Raw genomic sequence first — 22,881 nt, 5'->3', positions numbered from 1 at the left:
AATTATAATAATAATAGCATCTAACACTTTTTGTGTACTTACTAAGTGCCAAGCACTATGCTAAATCCTTTATATACATAAATGTATTTTAACACGTGCATAATATCAAAGTTATCTTCCAGTTGCTGGAGGAGAGAATCAAGTTTGGCTCACTTCCATCACTATATTTGAGAAGGTTTCTGCAGAAAGATCATTTCATATTTGATCTTAACTCTCTTTACAATATCAATATTTACAAAGTGTTTTCTTTAAAGGCTTGGGTAGCAGAAAAACTCGTTTCTATTTATGTACCTCATGCAAACCCACTTCCAGTTTCATCACCATTTCAGAAAGATGACGATTTTCTAACTTGAGTGACTCCAGCTGATCCAAAATCTCCTGAGAAGGAAAAAGCAGAAAACACAAATACACAGAAATAACAAATCAAGTACATCTTACACAATGTTTTCACGTGTAATTTTCATTAGGTGAAGTTATATTCTTCATTAATATATACTTTCTTAAAATATTTTTAAAGGTGTTTCAAGATGAATCAAGATACATGTGATTAAAATATTATTCTAAGAAGATGAATCAGTTCACTAGCAGAGCTCTAACCCTCCCTGTGTTAGCTTCCTCTGATTGGGCTTCTACCTCCAACATCACGTGGACTGCACGCTTTTCAAAAAATAATACCTTACTTTCAGTCCTCATTCTCCTGTCCTTCTGCTCGACCAAAAAGTCCTGCCTTCCTTGGCTTCCTGCTTCCTTAGTGAAACTTTCCTTCCTTATTGCTATTTATTTTTTATTTTTTTAGCTTCATGCCAACACCATTTTTACCCTAAATGAGTAATGTCCTAAGTTTGGTTCAAGTCTCTGCCCTTCATACTCTATGCTTTCTCATTATAATCTAAGTCTCTCAGGATGTTTCAAATGCCAACTTCATGCAAATACTTCCACAGCTAAATGTCTCATCCTGATTTTAATCTTGAACTCCAGGCCCTCTGTGGAATTGACTATTAGCAATTTCCATGTGAAAGTCTAGCCTTCCTCACAAGCCAAATGTGCCAAACCAATGTCCCCTCTACCAGCTTCCCTGTTTTGTATACCTTTCATACAAATTCATTATCCTCCCCCTAACTTCTTGCTATCTTTTCTCTATTTCACTAAAGAGCATCACTTTCCACTCAGTTGGAATCCAGTGACATCTTTCTTTAACTCACCCCCAACCCACCCCCATCCAATCAAATACAAAAATAGATATCTCCAGAATTCATCCCTTTCCCTCTACCTCCCTTGCCCACTGCTCAGGCCACCATTCTACTGTTAGAACAGCATCTGGGTGGTCTCTTTGCCTCCTTGCTTCTTCCCCGCATGATGACCACAGAGATCTTTTATCCTACTTGAAGCCACACTCCAACTCTTAAACACGACTGACGGGACCCTTCAGGAGCTAGCCCCTGCTTTCCAGTCCCTTCCACTGTCACTTGCCCCACTTGTATTCTAATCTGTCACGGAGAACATGTCACACTCTCACCACACCCCACAGCAACAGCCTCCTCACTTGTCTGTGTCTAGTCTCACCTCCCCACCAGTCCTCCCTAGAATGCTCGTTACCCAGCATAGTCTCAGCTCAAAGCAGGTGTCTAATAAAAATTTACCGAATTAAATACTATGGAAATTATAACTTTAATAAATTCAATCTTCAAAAACAAACTTCAAGTAAAATGAGGTTCTGTTAGAGTATCACCTTGTGCTCAACTGCTTTTTCCTCTGCCTTTTGTATCTCTGCTTTGAGTCGCTTTTCCATGTCGGAGGAAGAACTTTTGGCAGAAGCAATAGTGACATCTCGCTGATGTAACTCCCGAGTTAACTGGGAGATTTCCATCTTCATTCCTTCGAGTGCAGAACTGTAACTCTGGTCAGCCTGCAAAATCTGTTCTTTCAACTACAAAGAAACAGAAAGGAAAACATAAAACATTAAGAGAAAGCATATAGATTGAAAAATACATTAATAGTTAAAATAACATAATTTTTACCTTAAAACATGAATAGTTTCCTAGATTAAATCTGCAGAAAATTAGCAATTTACCAAGTTGCATATCTATACTGAAGGTCAGCTAATTATACCCATAATACCCATAATCACTTACATCTCAAAACTGGACAGATACAACTGTCCCTCCTATTCAAACACTGAGAACCAGTATCAAAGCCCATGCACACATTATTTAGAGGACAGCACCTGGGACCTTCATTCTTTTGTTAGCTACAAATCTAAAAATTTTGCTCACATGGTTTCCTGGTCCATAGACGATAATAGAAAGATAAGAAGAGAAGAAGGGCTAGAAGTAACCTCAAAGAAGTAATAAAAAATCTGAGTCAACAAGCAGGACAGCCAGGGCCCATTACTGCAGAGACAAACAGCTCTGCACACCTCAACAGCTAACAAGAATATTAACTACAGTCAGCACAGAGAAGCGACATATCCATACCACCATCTACTCCTGAATACAAGTGGCCCCTTGAACTACATTTCTCTCCTATTAAAAATAACTCCTATAACCTCCGAAACCCAGAACTCAATCCATAAGTACAATTACCTTCTTAATCTCTGCCCTGTACTCATTGTTATGTACTTCCATCTTCTTCAATTCTTCATATTTTTCCATTAGTTCTTGGCTCAGCTGTTTACATGTTATACTCACAGATTCCAAGCTGTATGACAAAAATAGGATCACATATTTAAAACAAAACCCCGAAACCCACAAACTGAAGTATCTAAATTACCTTTTTGATATCCAAGACATGTTCGTAAACACCACCTCCCACCCCAAATTAAAACTCATTTTCAATTTCCTTGTCACCTGAGGCAGCTAAATCCAATTCAAACTTTTGGAGATATTTTTTTTTTTTAGAGAGAGAGAGTTGGAAGGAATGGGGAGAGACAGAGAAACATAGATGTGAGAGAGACACATCAATTGATTGCCTCCTGCATTCGCGCACCCCAACCAGGGCCGGGGATCAAGCCTGCAATTGAAGTATGTGCCCTTGACAGGAATCAAACCCCAGACCCTTCAATCCGCCGGCCCATGCTCTATCCAATGAGCTAAATTTGCCAGGGCTGGAAATACTTGTGTTTCTGTATTTACCTATAGTCTTTCCTTCTGCTTAAAATTTAACTGGTTACAACATGCTAAATATTGTAGCTAATTTTCCTTTTCTAGCTGTACAGGAGCTGCCATCATAATCTAAATCCTCTCTACACTTAATTACAATGCTATTCTACACACAGCTATCAGAAAAATCTTCTTTAGAGTTCCAAATTGTCACCCTTACTTAAGAATCAATCCCTTATCAGGTATAGGAACCTCATGGGCACCATACCTCTCTTACCTCACTGCACATTTCTACTAATAAAATCTTTTTCCTTCTGAGTCAACAGGCTTTCTCTCTACTGTGTGCCCTTTGCTGTACCTGACTTCCTGTCTCTGCACAGAACATCCCCTTGACCACGAAGTAGCTTCCTCTCCTGCCTGGCAATGGACGGTCAGCATCCTTTCAAGAATCAGACCAGCGTTTTCCTGGTCATTTCCCTAATCACCTTAAATGTAGTCTATTTTCCATTTTTATAGCTTGAATGTGCAAGTTTTCTACCTTAAATCTACTTTATTTTTCAAATATATATATATATATATATATATATATATATATATATATATATATATAAATTTTTTTAAATGGCCAAGAGACAGTCCAATATATATTTAATAAAAAAATGCTGATGGTGGTTTACATGCAATCTCCAATGTTAGATTTTAATGTATACAAATGTTAGAGTTTAATGTGTACACATCTTAGTTTTCCATCCCTCTTTCCGTCTACCATTCACCTGTGTTCATCAAATGGAAACCAGTATTTTTATTGATTTCAGAGAGGAAGGAAGGAGAGAGATAAAAACATCAATGATGAAAAAGAATTGGCTACCTCCTGCACGCCAAACACTGGGTATCGGACTTAAAAATTTACCTACTTTAAATTGCTCTCAGGTCCTTTAATGTGTATATTTTGTCTCTCGAACTACAAATTCTATGATTAAAATAATGTTTTTTATTCTTATTTTCTTCTGGCTTTGCCCACCATCCTCTCAGCGCCTGGATCGTTTGGTTCCAGACTGTTCAATAAGTGCTTAATAACTACCTAGAGTGTTTCAGCAACAAAGCCAACTTATTAGATAAGCTGTTATTTAAAAAAACAATCTTTAAAATTCAATAATACAAAAACAATTATTTAAGTCCCTCCAATTAAGTAATATTTTATTCAAACTGAACAACACAAATTATCTAAAAGGGTTTCTTTTTTCTAGTTGCCTTTAGATACAAAAAAAAAAAAGAATTTTTTAAATCCAGTGTTTGAGCACTGAACACTGGTGTTTGTATCCATTCGTTCCAATTTTACCTATTTCTGAAAATCCTACAGTGCTCACTTATTTGGTACTTGATATGTCAAACACTGAGTTGGAGAGATCAGAGACACCCTTGTCCTCTGTACAGGTGAGGAAGTCAGGGCCTACAGAGGCTAAGTGTCCCAGGTCACCCTGCATGTCAGAGCAAGAGGAGAGCAGAGTAAAACACACATACATGCAACAGATTGCTCAGAAGCCAATTACTGGAAAAGCTACAGTAAAAATGTCAAATTAGTTCTACTGTCAAAAAGAAGAAGATTTCGTTTATTTTATTCAATCTAAAGTGTACATAAACACCTCAATAATGATAACCAGCAATGTCTTAAGTATTCCAGGGTGAAAAAGAAATAAAGCAAAAACTACATGGATATGTGTAGGCATGTATATTTAATATGTAAAGAAAATACTTGGTAGTTTCCAAAAACAGAAATAAAAGTAAAAACAAAAAATGTCTTACTTAAAGATAAACTTAAAAGGGTAAAGCAATAATTTTCTGACGTTTGTTTGCCTAAAAGCTAATAGTTTATATATTTTACCTTTTAGATACAGAAAATGTTAGTGTACAAATGACCATGATTCGTGTTTAAAATAAAATATCAAACTCTCCCCAGTCAAAAAGTCTAGAGATATGACAAACAAAAGAGTTCACCAGTGTGACAATGATACAAGTGAGCTGGGCATGGAATAACACAAGTCAGGATTAAATTAACACCCAGGGAAATACCAACAGCATTTCAGTACAGACAGAAGGAACACGCGTGTCCAGTGTGCCTCGCCAAGGCAGTTCCACGAGCTGGCTGGAGGAGAGGAAGGGGCTCCACATAGGTGGAAGGTGAAGAAGTTCTGACAGTCAGCACGGACAGCCCTTTTGAGAATTTGGTTTTGAAAGAGAGCAGAGAAATATGGAAGTAACTTGACAGGGATATAAGACTAAAGGAAAGTTTAAATTTTTCCCCCAAGATAGGAAATATTAAAGCATATTTTATACCACTGGAAAAAATATTTATCAGAGAAGAACTTTATGATGCAAAGAGGAGAGAAAAAACTGTGAACAGTACACAAGTGGAGTCTTAGGAGCAGACATGTCACCCATCAATTAAGCCACCGCAACAGATTATGGGCACAGATGCAGGCAGGCTGGTACATTTGGTGGCAGAAAGGTTAGGAAGTTCTCCTTTAATTGCTTCTGTTTTCTCAAAGAAATAAGAAGTTAGGCCATTTGTGGATGCTAGAGGGAAAAAAATTGTGTTTTCACTGTTATATTAGTACTTTATCAATATGATGATCAATACCATTTTTAACAACTTGGCCATTTCTGAAATGTGTATACGAGTATCCACCTGCTTTCCAGACGAGTCACCTCTGCCTGCAGAAGCTCCTCACTGGTGTGGGTCAAATCCAGCTGGGAGAGCACGTTGTCTAAGTCCTGCTCATGCGTGGTGTACTGCCTTTCAGTCTGAGACTCCTCCAGTGACCTATGGAGGGATACAAGAGGACTATTAAAGGCCTTTTATCTTTGCAAACAAAAATAACACGCAACACGTTCACATTTCCCAACTGTTCATGGTAACAAAACTCTCTGGGACTCTTCAGTTTGTTTCCTCTTTAGGAAAAGGACACTGGAGGAGTAAAGAGGCAAGAGATATGCTTCTCAAAAATGTCGGCAACAGTTCACTCCTTTCCCAACTGGAACTTGGCCTGATTTTCAAGGGGAAAAGAAAAAATGACAAAAATCACTTTGTTGACACTTGATACCTTGAGTCAAAGAAACTAGAAAATTACTGGAGAGTTCTGGCAAGAATAGAAATGTACACCAGAGTTAAATCAAGCCAAATGAGCGCAGCTCCTTCTATATCTTTTCCAATGCAAATATCACAGCAGTAATTCATTTCAGAAATAAAATCAGTTTTAGAAAAAATTTCAAAGGGCCATCTCAATAGCTGGCTTATCGATAATAAACAGCTAATAATCATGACCTAATCTACCAAGGAAGGGAGGCCTTCCAAGAGATGAGGCCTATAATTCCTTTCATATTTGGAGTTTGGCCATGGGTACAGATTAACCAAGCGGTTCCTAACTTTCTAAACATCAGAGTCTCTAGGTTATGGACCCAAATTGAAGGCAGAAAAGATTAACAACACAATATTTTACAAAAATTTAACTCAGAAATTAACCCTTTGCACTCGCTTGCTTTTTTCTCGATTCCTTTATTCTACTCGGGATTTAATTTTTTAAATACCCCAGATTTTACAAAGCGCGGCAGTAGAATAAAAAACTGGAGTTTCTTTTCATACAAACTTATTTATTTGGATTTTTTATATTTCAAATTATTGATACATTCAAAGAGTAATTTTAATCTCAACATCCAAGTGCAAAAGGTTAAAACTAAGAAAACTCATAATATAATCAAACACAAATTTATAAATATGCAACATTAAAACTGAAATATAAGATGAAATATACCTTATGACCTCTACTGTGTGTTGAATGTCGGTTGCTCTTAATTTTGCTTGTAGAGTCTCCTTTTGCATTTTTGTCTCATGGATGAAATTTTCTTGAGAATGAAGAGTTGCCTTCAACTGTCTCTTTTCTTCCTGCAGAACCTACAAAATACTCAGATAAAAAGTCAGATGTTATTACAATTTTTCTATTTCAAGAGAAAAGGAAACCAGGGAATCAGACTGTAAGCTCTTCAACAGGCATAATATTAATAAGACTATCAATATCTGATCCATCGGCTACAGAATAGGGAAGAAACCACAGATTTTGGGAATAGTTCTAGGTTAATTAGTCTCTCTCGAAACATACATACACACATTTCCCCAATTATAGCAATTTTAAAACACACCTCTAACAATTTTTCAGATTCCCTCAATTTTTCTTCTTTTTGCCGCTGGTCTTGTATAACAGTCATATTGGTTCCAACCAAGTCGTTGACCCTCATGGTAAGGCGCTCTATTTCCAACTCATTGGCACAGATGGTGTCATTGGCCCGCTCCAGCTTACTGCTCAGGTGCTGAATTTCCGACTGGCGGGACAGCTCCACAGACTCTAATTTCTGTTTTCGGTTGACAAGCTGAGCCTAGAAACACAGATTACCAATAGGTAAAAGTGAAATGATAAAAGAATAATCAATGAATAAGGAAAATTAAAATGAAACTGAGTTTTACTTTCATAAAAACATAAAGCATCAGCTCATCAAAAATATATCCCATTCATGATATAAGAAAAGCACCATCAAACAAACAAACAAAAAAAACCTCTCATGATAAAAACTTTCTTGACTTGATAAAGACTATAAAAACTGTACAGCTACAGCATAGAGAATAAAACCAATAATATTGTAATAACTATGCATAGTGTCAGGTGGGTAGTAGGCTTATTGGGGGATTACTTCGTAAATTATATAAATGTCTAACCACTATGTTGTACACCTGGGACTAATATAAAACTGAAGGTCAGCTGTAATTGAAAAATAAAAGAGAATTAAAAAACAAATAAAGAAAAACTGTACAGTTAACATTATACTTAATGGAGAAACTTGAAGCTCTCTCATTAAGATCAGGTATAAGGCAAGGTTGTTCCCTGTTACCACTCCTTTTCAACATCACACTGATGTCCTTGCTAATGCAATAAAGCAAAAAAAGGAAACAAAAGGTATGCAGATTGGGAAGGAAGACATAATTATCTTTGTTCACAGATAACATGATCATCTATGTAGAATATCTGAAAAAATCAACAAAAAGAATTCCTGAAATTAATAAGCAATTATAGCAAGGTTGCAGATACAAGGTTAACATACAAAAGTCAATCACTTTCCTACATACCAACTAAGAACATGTGAAATTTGAATTAAAAACATATCATTTACATGAACACCTAAAAATTAAATATTAAGTATAAATTTAACAAAATATGTACAATGTCTATATGAGAAAAACTACAAAACTCTGATGAATGAAATCAAAAAAGATGTGATTCATAAGTAAATAGGAAGGTATGCCATGTTCATGGATAGGAAGACTCAATATTGTCTGAATGTCAGTTCTCAATGTGAACTGTGGAGTCAATCAAATCCCATCAAGTTACTTTATGGATATCAACAAACTGATTCTAAAGTTTATATAAATAGGTAAAGACTAAGACAACAGATATATCCTAAAAGAAAAATGAGCAAAAGACACAATTTAAAAAAGAATGGAAATGGCCAAAAGCAGATGAAAAAATGTTCAACCTCATGCATAATTAAAGAAATACAAATTAAAATGAATAATCAGACACCATGGTTTTTCACCGAACAGACTGGCAAAGATAAGCTTAAAGGTAGGGGAAATTAAAAGAAGTAATAGTGCCTAATATTGAAAAGTGAGAGAAAATGTACATTCTTAAATATTGCTGGTGAAAGTCTAGATCAATACATCTTTGGAAAGCACTTTGACAATATATGTTAAAATCTTTAAGAATGTACAACTATTCTGATGCAGCAATTTCACTTCTAGGTCCATTTCCTAAGAAAATAAGTAAACATGTACTCCTAAATGTTTATATAAGGATCTTCTCCAACACTCACTATTTACAAGAGTGGAAAAGAAAAAAACTAAATGTTCTGCAACAAGGAATTGGTTACATAAATTATGGTACATTTAATGGCAGACTGAACTTCTATGCAATCATTCTGACCACACATTTATTGATATGTCATATTTAAAAGAAGAAAACTTTTCAACTTGTGAAAATAAAATACAGTATTATAAAGAGCTTAGCATACAGTCTGTCACAGAGTAAGCACTCTATGTTTTAAAGTTGTTTTATAAAAAAATTTCCAAGTACAAATATAGAGAGAATAAAATTATGAACTCCTATATATTCCATCACCTATCTTCAACAATTACCATTTTGCCATTCTTGGTAAATTTTAAAGTTTGCTATCACTATCCCTCCCTTGTGATACATATACATGTTTTTTTACCAAATGTATATGAATGCAATGTACACTGCATATAAGCACAGAAAAGGTTGGAAAAATTTACTCCAAAATAATCATCATAGTAAATCTCTAAAGGATGAAATCATAGGTAACTTTATTTAATTCTCATTTCATCTACATTTTCTTACATTTCTAAAATGATCATGTATTATGTAATTTTAATAGCTGACTAAAAGAAAAGAACTCAAGCAAATACATAAATCAAAGAGTGAGAAGTTATTCTGAGCTCCACTTTTAAATGTTAAGAAACATAAGAAAAAAGTTTACATCAAAAATTTTTTTAAATTGGGGGGAAGTATGTTGATATCTACTTATCTAATTTCCCAGATTTTCTACCTCACTGTTTAAAGCAACTCACAAATGAACAAAATGCAATTTGTCAACTTTTATTGGATTCCAATTTGGGCATAGAACTGTAAAAAGAGAGCTGGGGAAATCTGAACACACCAGATATTAAATTACATAAGAAGTTATTATTTATTCTGCTAATGTGATACTGGTATACTAAAAGCATGGGTTTTTTTTTATTCTTTTTGTTGGGAAATAAGACAATGTCTATTACAAACTTTATAATATTCCAGCCAGAAATAAAAAGTAGGAAAGGCTGAAACAAGATTAGCAAATGAGTTGTTCAATGGATACAGAATCTTAGTTTTTTGCAAGTTGAAAAAGTTCTAGAGATCTGTTACTCAACAATCTGCATGTAGTTGACATTTCTGTACTATATACTCTTTAAAATGGTTAAGATGGCAAATTTTAACGTGCTTTTTACCACAATATTTTTAAAACTGGCAAAATGAGAACTATTAATGCTGGATAACAGTATACAGACGTTTATTTAAAAGTTTGTTTTTCTTAAATGAGGACCATACAGCTCTGCTACATATGAATCACAGAAAGATTTCATTTGGTTGGTTTGCTAAGGGAGAAAGAGAAATATAAGGAACATGTTTTAACTTAAATAAAAGTATGAAGAATAATTCAAATACCCTTAGAAGAGAAAACAAATGTTGGCTTTTTAAAGGCCTATTATTCTAGCCCTAGCTGAATTTTAGTATATAAAAATCTCATTTTTACTGACAATGAAGTTTTAATTATGCAGAGTAATCACAATAGTAATTTGAAAATAAAGGGTCTGCAATCAATAATAAGTATACTCTATAGATGAATAATTGAGAACTATTAAAAGCTCAATTTTCTTTTTTGCCAACCTGAAGGCTACAATTAGAATATAACGATATCTTATGTGTATTTGTATTTGTTTAGTACTTTAGTTCATGTCAAAAAACTCAGGTCTAGACATCCAGGATTTTATTGGCTCATTCTGGTTACGTAGCTTACTGCAGCTTTGAAAATAAATTACCTCCCACATTCTCAATCGAGTCACTCACAGCAGAGCCATCAGTGGTAGTTTATCAGCAGGCTGATACTTCAGGGGGATGTCAAAGGCCAATACATTGCCCTAGTCTAGTGGTCGGCAAACTCATCAGTCAACAGAGCCAAATATCAACAGTACAATGATTGAAATTTTTTTTTGAGAGCCAAATTTTTTAAACTTCTTCTAACACCACTTCTTCAAAATAGACTCGCCCAGGCCGTGGTATTTTGTGGAAGAGCCACATTCAAGGGGCCAAAAAGCCGCATGTGGCTCACGAGCCGCCGTTTGCCGACCACTGCCCTAGTCAGTATGGCTCAGTTGGACGTTGTCCCATGCACCAGGAGGTTGCCAGTTGAGTCTCATCCCATCCCAGTCAAGGGCACATGCCCGGGTTTTGGGCAATATCCCCAGTAGGAGGCATGCAGAAGGCAGCCAATTGATGTAATGCTCTCTCACATCGATGTTTCTCTCTCCCTCTCCCTTCCTCAATAAAAAAAAATACATTACTGAGACTTGAATCAGAGAATAAGCAGGTTTTTTGTTTTAAAAAGCTTCCTTCCAGTTCTCTTAACTTATTCAGTCTATTCCCTCCTTGTATAAAACAGATAATTACCAATCTCAACAAATTATCATATAAAACAGATAACATATAACTATATATTCTAGAGAACTGCATCTAGAAGAGGCATTGGATAGTGTCTAGCACATAATAGATGGTCACAAATATTCATTTCCTTTAATGTTTCCCGTTATATTTTTAGTTCTTAATTGAAAAAGCAAACAAATTGAAATTGTCCCAAAAAGAAATATTCCTAAATTGGTGGCTATATTTTGGTTTTGCTCAAGCCATTAGTTCTTCATTAAAAAGCGGTTTGTACCAGTGTTCTAAAAAGTGTTTCTATTGCCACAAAGATACTGCTTGTAATTAGTGTGCACACCAATGCAGTGTGAATACTTAGCACTGTGTCCAAACAGGCAGCTTGCTGAAGCTCCCAGCTGAGGTACCTCAGCTCAAGTACCCCAGCTACCAGAGTCAGAGCAAGACACAGCCAGAAATAGCCAGAACAAGTAAGCCAGAGACACAAAGAGAACAGGGGTAGAAAGAGAAAAGTGGAGGGAGAGGGGTGGAGACCAAGATTAGGAGAATGAACATGAATGTGAGAATAGAGCGAGACTGAGAATGCAAGAAGTTGACAGAGACCGCAAGAGAGAGAGCATGAGTGAGGGAAAGGAAGTCAGGGAAGAAGGCAAAGGAGCAAGTGGGCATGAGGACACAGTGGATGTGGGTAAGCACACATGAATTACATCAAGCTAGTTCTAATTTAATCAAAACCTCTCTGCCTCGCATTCTTTTAAAATGCCTACATCCTACCTGAATTATCTCTGATTGTTCAGCCAGAGCTTTCCTTTGAGCCTCCAGAGACGATACCTGTTGCTGATAAATCAAACGTTGCTTCTCCCAGTCCAGTGATTTTTGACGAAATTCCTGAAGAGGCAATTAAGTACTTCTAAGTGCTTCCCCTTGCTGTCATACCTCCCACATTCACTTTTCCTTTAATTTTCCCCCACGTCCCTGGGTACACATGCACCTTTCCCCACAGCAGGAGCCCCATTACTCACTTAGCTGATAGGACTGTAGAGTAATACTGAATTCCTTACATACTGTGTGTCTGGGTATCTGTCTTTCTAAATTTAACACCCTAATAGTGAAGAGAATGAAACCCAGAGGCTAATACTGGTTCATGGAGATGTTCATAGATTTGCTGCCACCTAAAGGCTGTTATAATTTTTTAGTGACTTTTCAGAAAACTGATGCTAAGATAACTAAAATTTCAAAATATGGTTACAGATATCCCTTGCTAGCCAAATTCTCTTTTTTTAATCCTCACCTGAGGATATTTTTTTATTGGTTTTTAGAGAAAGGGAGGAAGGGAGGGAGAAAGAGAGAGAGAAACATCGGTGTGAGAAAGAAACATTGATCAGTTGCCGCCTGTACTCGCCCCTATCTGGGTTCGAATCACAACTTAAGTATGTGACCTGACTGGGAATTGAACCCACAACCTTTTGGTGTATGGGATGATGTTCCAACCAACTGAGCTACCCAGCCAGGGTGCTATCCAAAGTCTTGATATCCAAACCCAGAATTGAACAGATTCAAATAAACTTTTGGGTAAGTCCTTTGGTAGCCCAATTCTTATTTCTCAGTATCTAAAACTCAGGAACCAAATAGACCCAGATAACACAATATCCTTTCAAATGCAAATTTTTACTTTCTCAACAGAACAACTGCAAACACTTGAATAACAAGGGAAATCTGTACCAAATTTTAACAGATATGATAGCCAAAGTTAGTGATAGATCAATAGTAACTTTGAGTTGCATGATCAAGAAAATGAGCCCAATATTTATGAAAACAGGGCAAATCAAAGGGAATGAAAACTCAAGTCTTTCTGTTACTGTCCTCCAGAACCTACAACTCCAGAAATCTCATGCTAGCTTGGGTTAATTATTGTTAACCAACTGTCAGATCATCGCTCATTCATTCATTCGATCATATATGCCAGGTACAGTTCCAGGTGTTAGGGATACAATAGCTAACAAAACAAACAAAATCCCAGCCCCACTCAATGTGAGAGCAATAGACAATGCATTCATTGTATGACTACTGTGGTTATATGTACATTGGTCGGTGATATAGACTGATGACATGAAAATCAAAGATGGGGTTTTCCAGGTAGAAAGAAAAGAGATTGGTCAGGAAGTAGTAATGAGGAATCTGGGAGGCGTTTGGAGGGGGGGCGAGGGAAGCCCAGGTATCACTGCCAGAGGGCCAGAGAGGAAGCAGTATCTCTGTAGTCCTCAGATTCTAAGCTCTTCAAATGTATAAAATATTGAGATATAGAAGAATATTAAACAGAAATTGCAATTCTAGGTAGTAATAATACATTGGCCATTATCATTTAACAGGTTGCTCTGAGTAGAAACATTGTAAGTAATCATACAAAGATGTTGACCAACGTTTCTCAAATTAGAATCAGCTAGGGGAGCTGGATAATATGCAGATTCCTGGGTCCTGTGCCATAGTACTGGATTAGCATCTCTGGGAGCCTGAAGAGGGCCCTGAGTGGTTCCTAGGTGCACTAGAGAACCAATGGCAGTGACAGAGGAGGGGCATGGCAGATTCCAGGGGAAAGAGTGTCAGCCCCATGCTGCTCCTTCATCTACTCTTGGCAATGTTAGCTCACCACACCCCTTAAGGACTTCAGGGACTCCATACAATCCTATCTAATAAAAGAGTAATATGCAAACTGACTGTCACTCCAAGACACAAGATGGCCGCCCCATGTGGTCAAAGATGGCTGCCCCCATGAGGACACAAGATGGCTGGCAGGGGAGGGAGTTGTGGGCAGTTGGGGGTGACCAGGCCAGCAAGGGAGGGCAGTTGGGGGGGACCCAGGCCTGCAAGGGAGGGCAATTGGGGGGACCAGGCCTGCAGGGGAGGGCAGTTGGGGGGGACCAGGCCTGCAAGGGAGGGCAACTGGGGGGGACCAGGCTTGCAAGGGAAGGCAGTTGTGGGCGATCAGGCAAGCAGGGAGGGCAGTTAGGGGTGACCGGGCTGGCAGAGGAGGGCAATTGGGGGAGACCAGGTCAACAGGGGAGGGCAGTTGGGGGGGAACCAGGCCTGCAGGGAAGGGTAGTTGGAGGGGGACCAGGCCTGCAGTGGAGGACAGTTGGGGGGGGACCAGGCCTTCAGGGGAGGGCAGTTGAGGGGTACCAGGCCTGCAGGGGAGGGCAGTTGTGGGTGATCAGGCCAGCAGGGAGGGCAGTTAGGGGTGACCAGGCCAGTAGATGAGGGCAGTTGGGGGAGACCAGGCCAGCAGGGGAGGGCAGTTGAGGGGGATGAGGAAAGCAGGGGAGGGCAGTTGGGGGGGACCAGGAAAGCAGGGGAGAGCAGTTTGGGGGAACCAGGTCTACAAAGGAGGACAGTTGGGGGTTGGGGGGAACCAAGCCTGCAGGGGAGGGAAGTTGGGGGCACCAGGCCTGCAGGGGAGGACAGTTGGGGGGATTGGGGGAACCAGGCCTGCAGGGGAAGGCAGTTGGGGGTGACCAGGCCTACAGGGGAGGGCAGTTGGGGGGGGACTAGGCCGGCAGGGGAGGGCAGTTGGGGGGGACCAGGCCTGCAGGGGAGGGCAGTTGGGGGCGATCAGGCCTGCAGGGGAGGACAGTTGTGTGGGGACCAGGCCTGCAGGGGAGGACAGTTGGGGGGTGGGGGGGACCCAGGCCTGCAGGGGAGGGCAGTTGGGGGGACCAGACCTGCTGGGAAGGCAGTTGCAGGGGGGGCAGGCCTGCAGGGGAGGGCAGTTAGGGGCAACCAGGCCGGCAGGGGAGGACAGTTAGGGGCAATCGGGCCAGCAGGGAAACAGGCATTGATCAGGCTGGCAGGGGTGTGGTTAGGGGGTAATCAGGCTGGCAGACAAAAGCAGTTAGGGGCAATCAGGCAGGCAGGCAGGCAGGCAAGCGGTTGGGAGCCAGCAGTCCTGGATTGTGAGAGGGATGTCCAACCGCCCATTTAGGCCCGATCCTACCTAAACGGGTGGTCAGACATCCCTCAAGGGGTCCCAGATTGGAGAGGGTGCAGGCTGGGCTGAAGGACACCTCCCCCACACAGTGCACGAATTTCGTGCACCGGGCCTCTAGTCCTATATAATAAGAGAGGAATATGCTAATTATCCATTATGCCTTGAGGCGTAATGACTAACCGCCTAATGGATCTGCAGGAGGGTGGGGCAGCGAATTACAAGAGGGCTGCGAAAAGCTACAGGAGGGGGCAGGGGAGCAAGCTATGGGGTGGGGGGGAGATATAGGAGGATAGGGCAGTGGGCGGAGAGCTACAGGAGGGCGGCAGAGAGCTATTGGCGCACGGATTCGTGTGCAAGGCTACTAGTATACAATAAAGTCAGCAAAGAGGGAAGTAAATGGCTTACTATATCTAAATGGGAACTGAGGATAAACAATCTGATATGCAGAGTACTCTCTACAGAAGAGCCGTGTGCTTTCAACATTTACTAAGCTCCTACTCCCATCAATAAGAAAGACGAGGACACTGCCCACCAAAGACTGCTAGTAACTGGTGGTCAATGTTTCCCAGTATTAGCATTTTAGTTATGGCAATCCTTCCTGTATGGAACAGCTCCCAGCATGTTTATTGTCCCTGGTCCCTGTCCCCTAAATACCAGTTTCACTCCCAGTCATTTTGACAACCAAAAAATGTCTGCATATAGTCCCAAATGCCCTTGAAGGGTGGTACTGCCCTGTGGAGAATTACTGGTAGCTAGTAACCCCGTCAACCACAGGGAACCATATGATGATAGGATGTATAGATCACCCCCGACCTTTGAAATAGCTTGGCAGCAGTCCTGGAAATGGTAGAAAATTGATTTCAGAAACCAATGCTACTAGAAACAGCACTTTACTCCAAGAAGGCTGACAATCACTAAAAAGAAATTATTACTATGAACGTACCTCTATTTTTCCGGTTAACCTCTCAATTTCAGATCGATCTTCCCTGTGATTTTTGGTGTTTCCTCTGAAGTCCCTTATTTGCTTTTTTTGTAGTTTTTCATAACTTCTCTTCAGTCTGCCTAACTGTAGACACAGTTATTTCTAGACTTAAAATTTAAGAATTTGTAAACAGTGGTGGTGGAACAAATTGGTATTGTGAAAGCAAGAATAGCACTAAGTAGTACTACTGAAAGTAGATTAAGAGCATGTTTGCTTTGCAAATTAAAATACAAAACAACTCAAATCTACATAGAAAACATAAACACTAGAGAATACATTGAGTCAAAGATAGAATAAAGGGAAAATATTTTTCTTAACAAAACTTTAATTGTTATTACAAAAGCCTTGTACTTAACAGCCCCACAACTCATCCCGCCTCCTATAAAAGCAGCCAGGCTGAGGCTCTTGAGCCATTCTCCTGTGAGACACTAATAGTAAGCAGGAGAGAAGTATTTTGGAATTAAGTAAAAGTAATTTTTTCCAATCTGAAGAATAAAATTGAGTTAACAGAATTTTTTTACTTCTCTTATTTATCCCAAAATGCTTCTAAAACTGTTGGATCCTCCAATACTTAAAATATAGTAACTGATTTAACTCAAAAATAATATTTAGTATGGTTTTGGTATCAATATGTCACAGTATTATACAAAAATAGCTCTATTTCTTTCAGGTACTCAACTGAGAAACACATTTTAGAATCTCTGTTCTAGGTAGTACCAAACATGTAATTAGGCAAGATTCTTTGCCTGGACTTAAGAACATAGAAATCAATTCCCACCCCTGTTACTCCCATGAAATATATACAAAGTAGAAACTAGCCTGTTAACAAAATTCTCAAGGTTAATAAGACAAAATGATACAACTCCTAACAGAATCAAATCTCACTTCTTCTTGTAGTTTCTTTAACTCCTGCTTATAGTCCATGGCCATCTCATGCTTGACTTTTTCATGTTCTTCTACCTGTTGACGCAACATTCCAACCTACAAGTAGACAGGTGGTAGCATTGTTCATTATTAGCATTGAAACAATATCCCTGAAACATAAAAATAGAAAATAACCTTTGTACTTATTTGTAAACACAAATTCTCAATTATATACAGTATTACCCCACTTCTCAGTTAAGTCAAATATCTAATTATTTAATGATCCATAACACTGCCAAAAAAAAAATTGAAAACAAACAACTGTTCTGTTCTATTTCTAGGTTTAGATGAAAACTTGCTCTCACTGTCTGATTTATTCTCCCTAACCCTTTTCATAAAAAAAAAATACAATACATAAAAAAATTAAGACACAAAGTTATAAGAGCCTTGGAAACTAAGAATATTGAACAAGAAAAAAATCTGAGACATCAAGAATAAGTTCTATAGCCGAAACCGGTTTGGCTCAGTGGATAGAGCATCGGCCTGCGGACTCAAGGGTCCCAGGTTCGATTCCGGTCAAGGGCATGTACCTTGGTTGCGGGCACATCCCCAGTAGGGGGTGTGCAAGAGGCAGCTGATCGATGTTTCTAACTCTCTATCCCTCTCTCTTCCTCTCTGTAAAAAATCAATAAAATATATTTTAAAAAAAAAAGAATAAGTTCTATAAATCAAAATGCAAAATAGTAATGTCAGACAGAAAAGACAGTAGGAGACTTGCACCTGCTTTCCCATGTATCCCAGTTCAGAGAAATCAGTTCCACCAACCAGAGCAAGGACATTATCCTAACCCATTTCAAATGATTTGATACCAGCCACAACTAGTTCATGCCTAGCCATCACCCCCATCAATATTCCTCAGTGTTTCTCGACCTCTCTTCCAGTTAGAATTTCATCTAAGTGAGGAGGGAGAGGAAGAATGAGGATCAGGAGTAATCTCAAATACGATATAGAATGGTAATTTTTTTTAAAATTCTAAAAGTTCTCATTACAAAAAAAAAAATGTGTTACTATGTATGATGATGAGATTAAGCAGACTTATTGCAGTGATCATTTTGCAATTTATACAAATATTGAATCATTGCATTGCACACCTGAAACTAATATAACGTTATAGCTCAATTATACTTCAGTGTAAAAAAAAAAAAAAAAAAAATTCTTATAAGAACAAAAAGTTAATGCAATTCCAATGAAAAATTCTAGTTTTTTTTTAACTTGAAAAGGGGATTCTGAAGTTCAAACTGGAAGAATGATTAAATGTAGTTAATAAAATAGAAAAGAGAAAACTACTCTTTAATAAAGATCTAAGTGAATATTTACTGGATTGCTGGAGTAGGATGAAACTTTCTGAGCTTAAAACTGAGTCATTTAAAAAGAATAGATTAGACTATGTAAAAATGTAAAAATTCTATAAAGAATAGATTTGAATATGTAAAAATGTAAAAATTCATTATTTTTTTAAACCCCATTAAAGTTAAAAAGCAAATAAACTGAGAAAACCATTTATAAAAATATTTCAAAGGATTTTTAATTTTTAGGTATTTTCTTCTAATTTGTTTCCACTATGTTCGGAGACCATACCCTGTGTGTTGAGATTTACTTTCTGGCCCAGAAAATGGTCAATTTTGGAAAGAGTTCTGTTTGTGTTATAAAAGAGCGTGTACTCCACAGTCCTCTTGTGAAATGTTCTGTATGTATAACTTAGGTCAAGTCTATATCCTCACTGATGTTTGTCTCTTGTTCCATCAGTTACTAAGAAGAGCAGGTTAAAATCCCCAGCTACAACTGTCACTTATCCTAGTTCTCCTTGTAGTTCTGTGTCTTTTTGCATACAGATAAAGGAGAGTGAAAGAACTTTCTTTTAAGACTATTTTATTACTTACAAACTTAGTGGCAGGGGGGAGCTGTCTTAGTTTGAGTTCCCCCCAAAACATAGCCTGATACTTAGACTTCGGAGCAAGTATTGGAAGTGATCCCAGGTAGCACAGTGAGGAAATGGAAAGGGAGACCCAGGGAAGGAATAAAACGGTGTGTTAATGAGTCGATTTCTGCAGTTAAGCAGCTGCGCCTAAATCACACTGGGAACTCACCAGGGAACCAGACAGAACGTGTTTCAGAATTGTCCCTCTATCTAAAGGATGGTAAGCTGGAGAATTTATGCACCGATTCCAGTTCCTCCACTGCTTAAAAGTTGCCCTGTGAGTGTTAACATCCCCACACTTCTAAGGTTCACCTGAGCAGCTTTCCAAGGCTCCAGAGAGAGAAGCATAGTGTAGTGAGATGCTGGCAGTGCACAGGAGCTGCATAATAGCCAAGATGAAATCAGGAGGGAGACAAAGAAGATGTGGTACTGGCCACAGAGAATGTCTGCTACAGTTATATGTACTGAAATTTCGTATTTTATAATTATGAAGGATTTCTCTTCACCTGAGTAATGTTCATTGCTTCTGCTTCAAGTATACTTTTTCTAATATGAATATACCTATATAATATTTCTATTCAAAGTGTTTACATGAAATATATTTTTATTTTACATTTTACTTTCAACTCTGCTGTACCTTTATAAGCCCCAAATAATGGAGTTTAATTATTTTTATCAGGTTGGACAATTTTTATCTTCTTATTGGGCCATTTAGTGCATTTACATTGAATGGACCTATTCAGATTTACATCTGTATCTTGAGTGTTATTTGTACTTAATAAACTCTGTGTTCCTTTTTCTCTCCTTTCTTGACTTCTTTGGAAAACTTCTTATCATTTCATTTTTCTCTTATAGCTTGGAAGATATAGTATACTGTTAACATGTTAATATGTGTTTTTAATGGTTCTCATGTGTCTATGATTGAACAAATCTAATGTTAATTAGTAGATTTACCAATTCCCAGGCAACCAAAGGACTATAGAAATACTTTAATTCCATTTATCCCAAACATGACTTAAACGCCATCATAATCCTACACATGTTAAACTGAAAAGGTTATTGTTGTTATATCAGTCAATATTCCCTTAGCTTTACCCACATAGTTACTATTTCCTTCTCTTTCCTCCTTAATCTCTTAAGCTTCCACCTGGGGTCACTTTCCCTCTGCCTGAAGAACATTCTTTAGTATTTCCTTGGTACAGGTCTGCCAGCGACAAGTTCTCTCAATTTTTGTTGATTTGAAAATATCTCCCTTTCATTTTTATTCTGGGTATAGATTTCTGGTTTGGCAGAGAAAATAAGTCATTTCTTTGGAGAGAACCTTCTACTGTCTTCTGGTTTTCACTGTTCTAGCTGACAAGTCAACTGTTAGGAACTGTTTGTAAATAATGTCTTTTTATCTTGGTAGATAACTTTTGGTTTTATTTTTTTCTTTGGTTGTTTTTCAGATTTCTATTTTGTCTTTAGTTTTCAATCTAGGTAAATATTTATTTATTTTGCTTGAGATGATTGGATTTCTTAAATACATGGTCTTCCTCACTTTTGGCAAAACTCAGCCAATTTATCTTCAAATATTGCTTCTGCCCATTCCCGCTCTTTTTTCTCCTTCAGAGATTCCAAAAGCATTCTAGACCTGTTCGCTGTATCCTCTTTCTTGTACTTTCTCTTCTACATTTGCTATCATTTTGTCTACTTTATTCTAAACATCTTCTCTTGTGCTTCTTCCAGTTTACTAATTACCTCAATCTTTAAGACCTTGGTTTCAATTATTCTACTTCTCAATATTCATTTTGGTTGTTTTTATAGTTTCCAATTCTTCCAATTGCTTGCTCTAATATTCTGTCTCTCTGAACACAGTAACTCTAACTACTGTAAAGTCTAAGCATGGCAGTGCCCATATCTAACTTTGTCTTGGATTGTTTCTATATTTTATTGCCCCTCCTTTTTAAAATTGTTGTTGTCCTGTCTCCTTATATGCCTGAGGTTACTATCTCAGTGGTTATCAAGCATTATATTTGCAACTTATTTGAAGAAATAATTCAAGACCCAGAATGATAATTTTCCTTCCCTTTGGAGAAAATGTAAGTTTGTTTTTTTCCAGGTTCCTAGAAGCCCTAGCACTCTGCGCTGCCTGGGGACAGTAGCACTCTAGGATCATCTTAAACTAATTCAGAGATTTTTTTTAACCCTCACCAGAGGACACACTTAGAAAGAAGAAGGGCGAGATGGAGAGGGAAAGATAAACATCAATTGGTTGCCTTCCATACGTGCTCCAACCAGGGTCCAAATCCAAAACCCAGGTATGTGTCCTGACCCGGAATTGAACCAGCAACCTCTAGGTATATGGGAAGATGCTGGGACAGAGTTAAATGTCTGCACTTTGGTAGCAGTTTGAAGAGGGCCTGTTCCACATCTGGCCCATCCTTACTCCTTTCAGGTTCCCGACTGAAAATGCAGAAGAATTCAGAGCCACCTTAGACATCAAATCCTTTATTTTCCTAACCCCTTGAAATTATTTAAAAAACCGATTCAGTCTCTATCCTCTCAACTGCCTTCTCTAGTTTCAGCTAATAATTTCCCCAAATCCTGGAACTCACCTCTGTGGACCTCTAGCTCAGCCTAGACCTGGCCTTCACTATCTTATGAGCACTCTACTTCAAGCATTTTTTTTTAATCTAACGTTATTTGTCCTCAGAAGGTGAACTGGCCCAAACTGCCTAGTCTGCCATTATCAAATGTTGAAGTCTGAAAGATTCACATTTAACTAAAAACATCCCGAGTGAAATTTACTTCTCAAGCAGAATTCTACAGCCAATCAAACTTTTAATCAGATGTGAAAAGAGAATAATGATATCTTCAGATATATAAAAGTATGTTCTACCAAGATGAAGAAATAAATGTATAAAAGCTCCAGAATAATAGTGAAGAGAGTTTCCAAGATGAAGCTATACTGCTAGTCTAGAGAGTCACTTATTCATATTTGAGAATGGCAAGCTCAAAAAAAAAAAAAAAAGAAAAGAAAAGAAATACTTTACCTGATACGCCTGAAAACACTAAGACTTACATTTGTATCAGAGAATTTGGGAAGAATCAATGATAGGTACATTTTTAAAAAGCAAATGAAAATGAGGCAATTATTAATTCCCAGGAAAACAAAAAATATACAAGAAGAAGTTTAATTATCATTATACTATCTGACTCAGCTGTGAATAGGATTTACCATCTTCATGACATAAATACTGAATACTGAACTTAACCAAAAATTAAGACATACAATCCTGGCAGGATGAGGAAATGAAAATTGCATGGAAGAGAGCAAAACCCTTAATTTTCATAGTAGAAAGTCATTAGATAAATAGCTAAACCTGAAAACTAGGATATCCTATCTAATAAAAGAGTAATATGCAGATTGACCATCACTCCAACACACAAGATGGCTGCCCCCATGTGGTCAAAGATCCTGCCCCCATGTGGACACAAGATGGCCAGCAGGGGAGGGCAGTTAGGAGGGACCAGGCCTGCAAGGGAGGGCAGTTGGGGGTGATCAAGCCTGGAGGGGAGGGCAGTTAGGGGTGACAAGGCCAGCAGAGGAGGGAAGTTGGGGGCAAACAGGCTGGCAGGGGAGTGGTTAGGGGGTGATCAGGCTGGCAGGCAGAAGTGGTTAGGGG

General features: G+C 38.3%; 1 protein-coding gene across 10 annotated transcripts in view; it reads right to left on the bottom strand.

Moving 5' to 3' along the window:
- CEP63 (centrosomal protein 63) overlaps nt 1–22,881 on the bottom strand; it is a 53,337-nt gene that overhangs the window by 10,441 nt on the left and 20,015 nt on the right. For 7 of the 10 annotated variants that reach the window (XM_079795358.1, XM_079795363.1, XM_079795364.1 and 4 more), the window contains 9 exons: nt 17,257–17,352; nt 16,333–16,455; nt 12,182–12,295; nt 7,293–7,526; nt 6,908–7,047; nt 5,785–5,919; nt 2,583–2,697; nt 1,730–1,927; nt 292–378 (listed from right to left, as the gene is read on the bottom strand). In XM_079795358.1, the coding sequence (XP_079651484.1) occupies nt 292–378; nt 1,730–1,927; nt 2,583–2,697; nt 5,785–5,919; nt 6,908–7,047; nt 7,293–7,526; nt 12,182–12,295; nt 16,333–16,455; nt 17,257–17,352 (1,242 nt within the window). Of the gene's footprint in view, nt 1–291; nt 379–1,729; nt 1,928–2,582; nt 2,698–5,784; nt 5,920–6,907; nt 7,058–7,292; nt 7,527–12,181; nt 12,296–16,332; nt 16,456–17,256; nt 17,406–22,881 lie in introns of those variants that run through there. The other 3 variants (XM_079795362.1, XM_079795361.1, XM_079795365.1) reach the window with 3 other exon arrangements.

Source organism: Cnephaeus nilssonii, assembly GCF_951640355.1.
Source record: "Cnephaeus nilssonii genome assembly, chromosome: 17".
NCBI lineage: Eukaryota > Metazoa > Chordata > Mammalia > Chiroptera > Vespertilionidae > Cnephaeus > Cnephaeus nilssonii.
The sequence above is the reverse complement of the archived record's forward strand: the minus strand, read 5'-3'. Positions and strand labels throughout refer to the sequence as shown.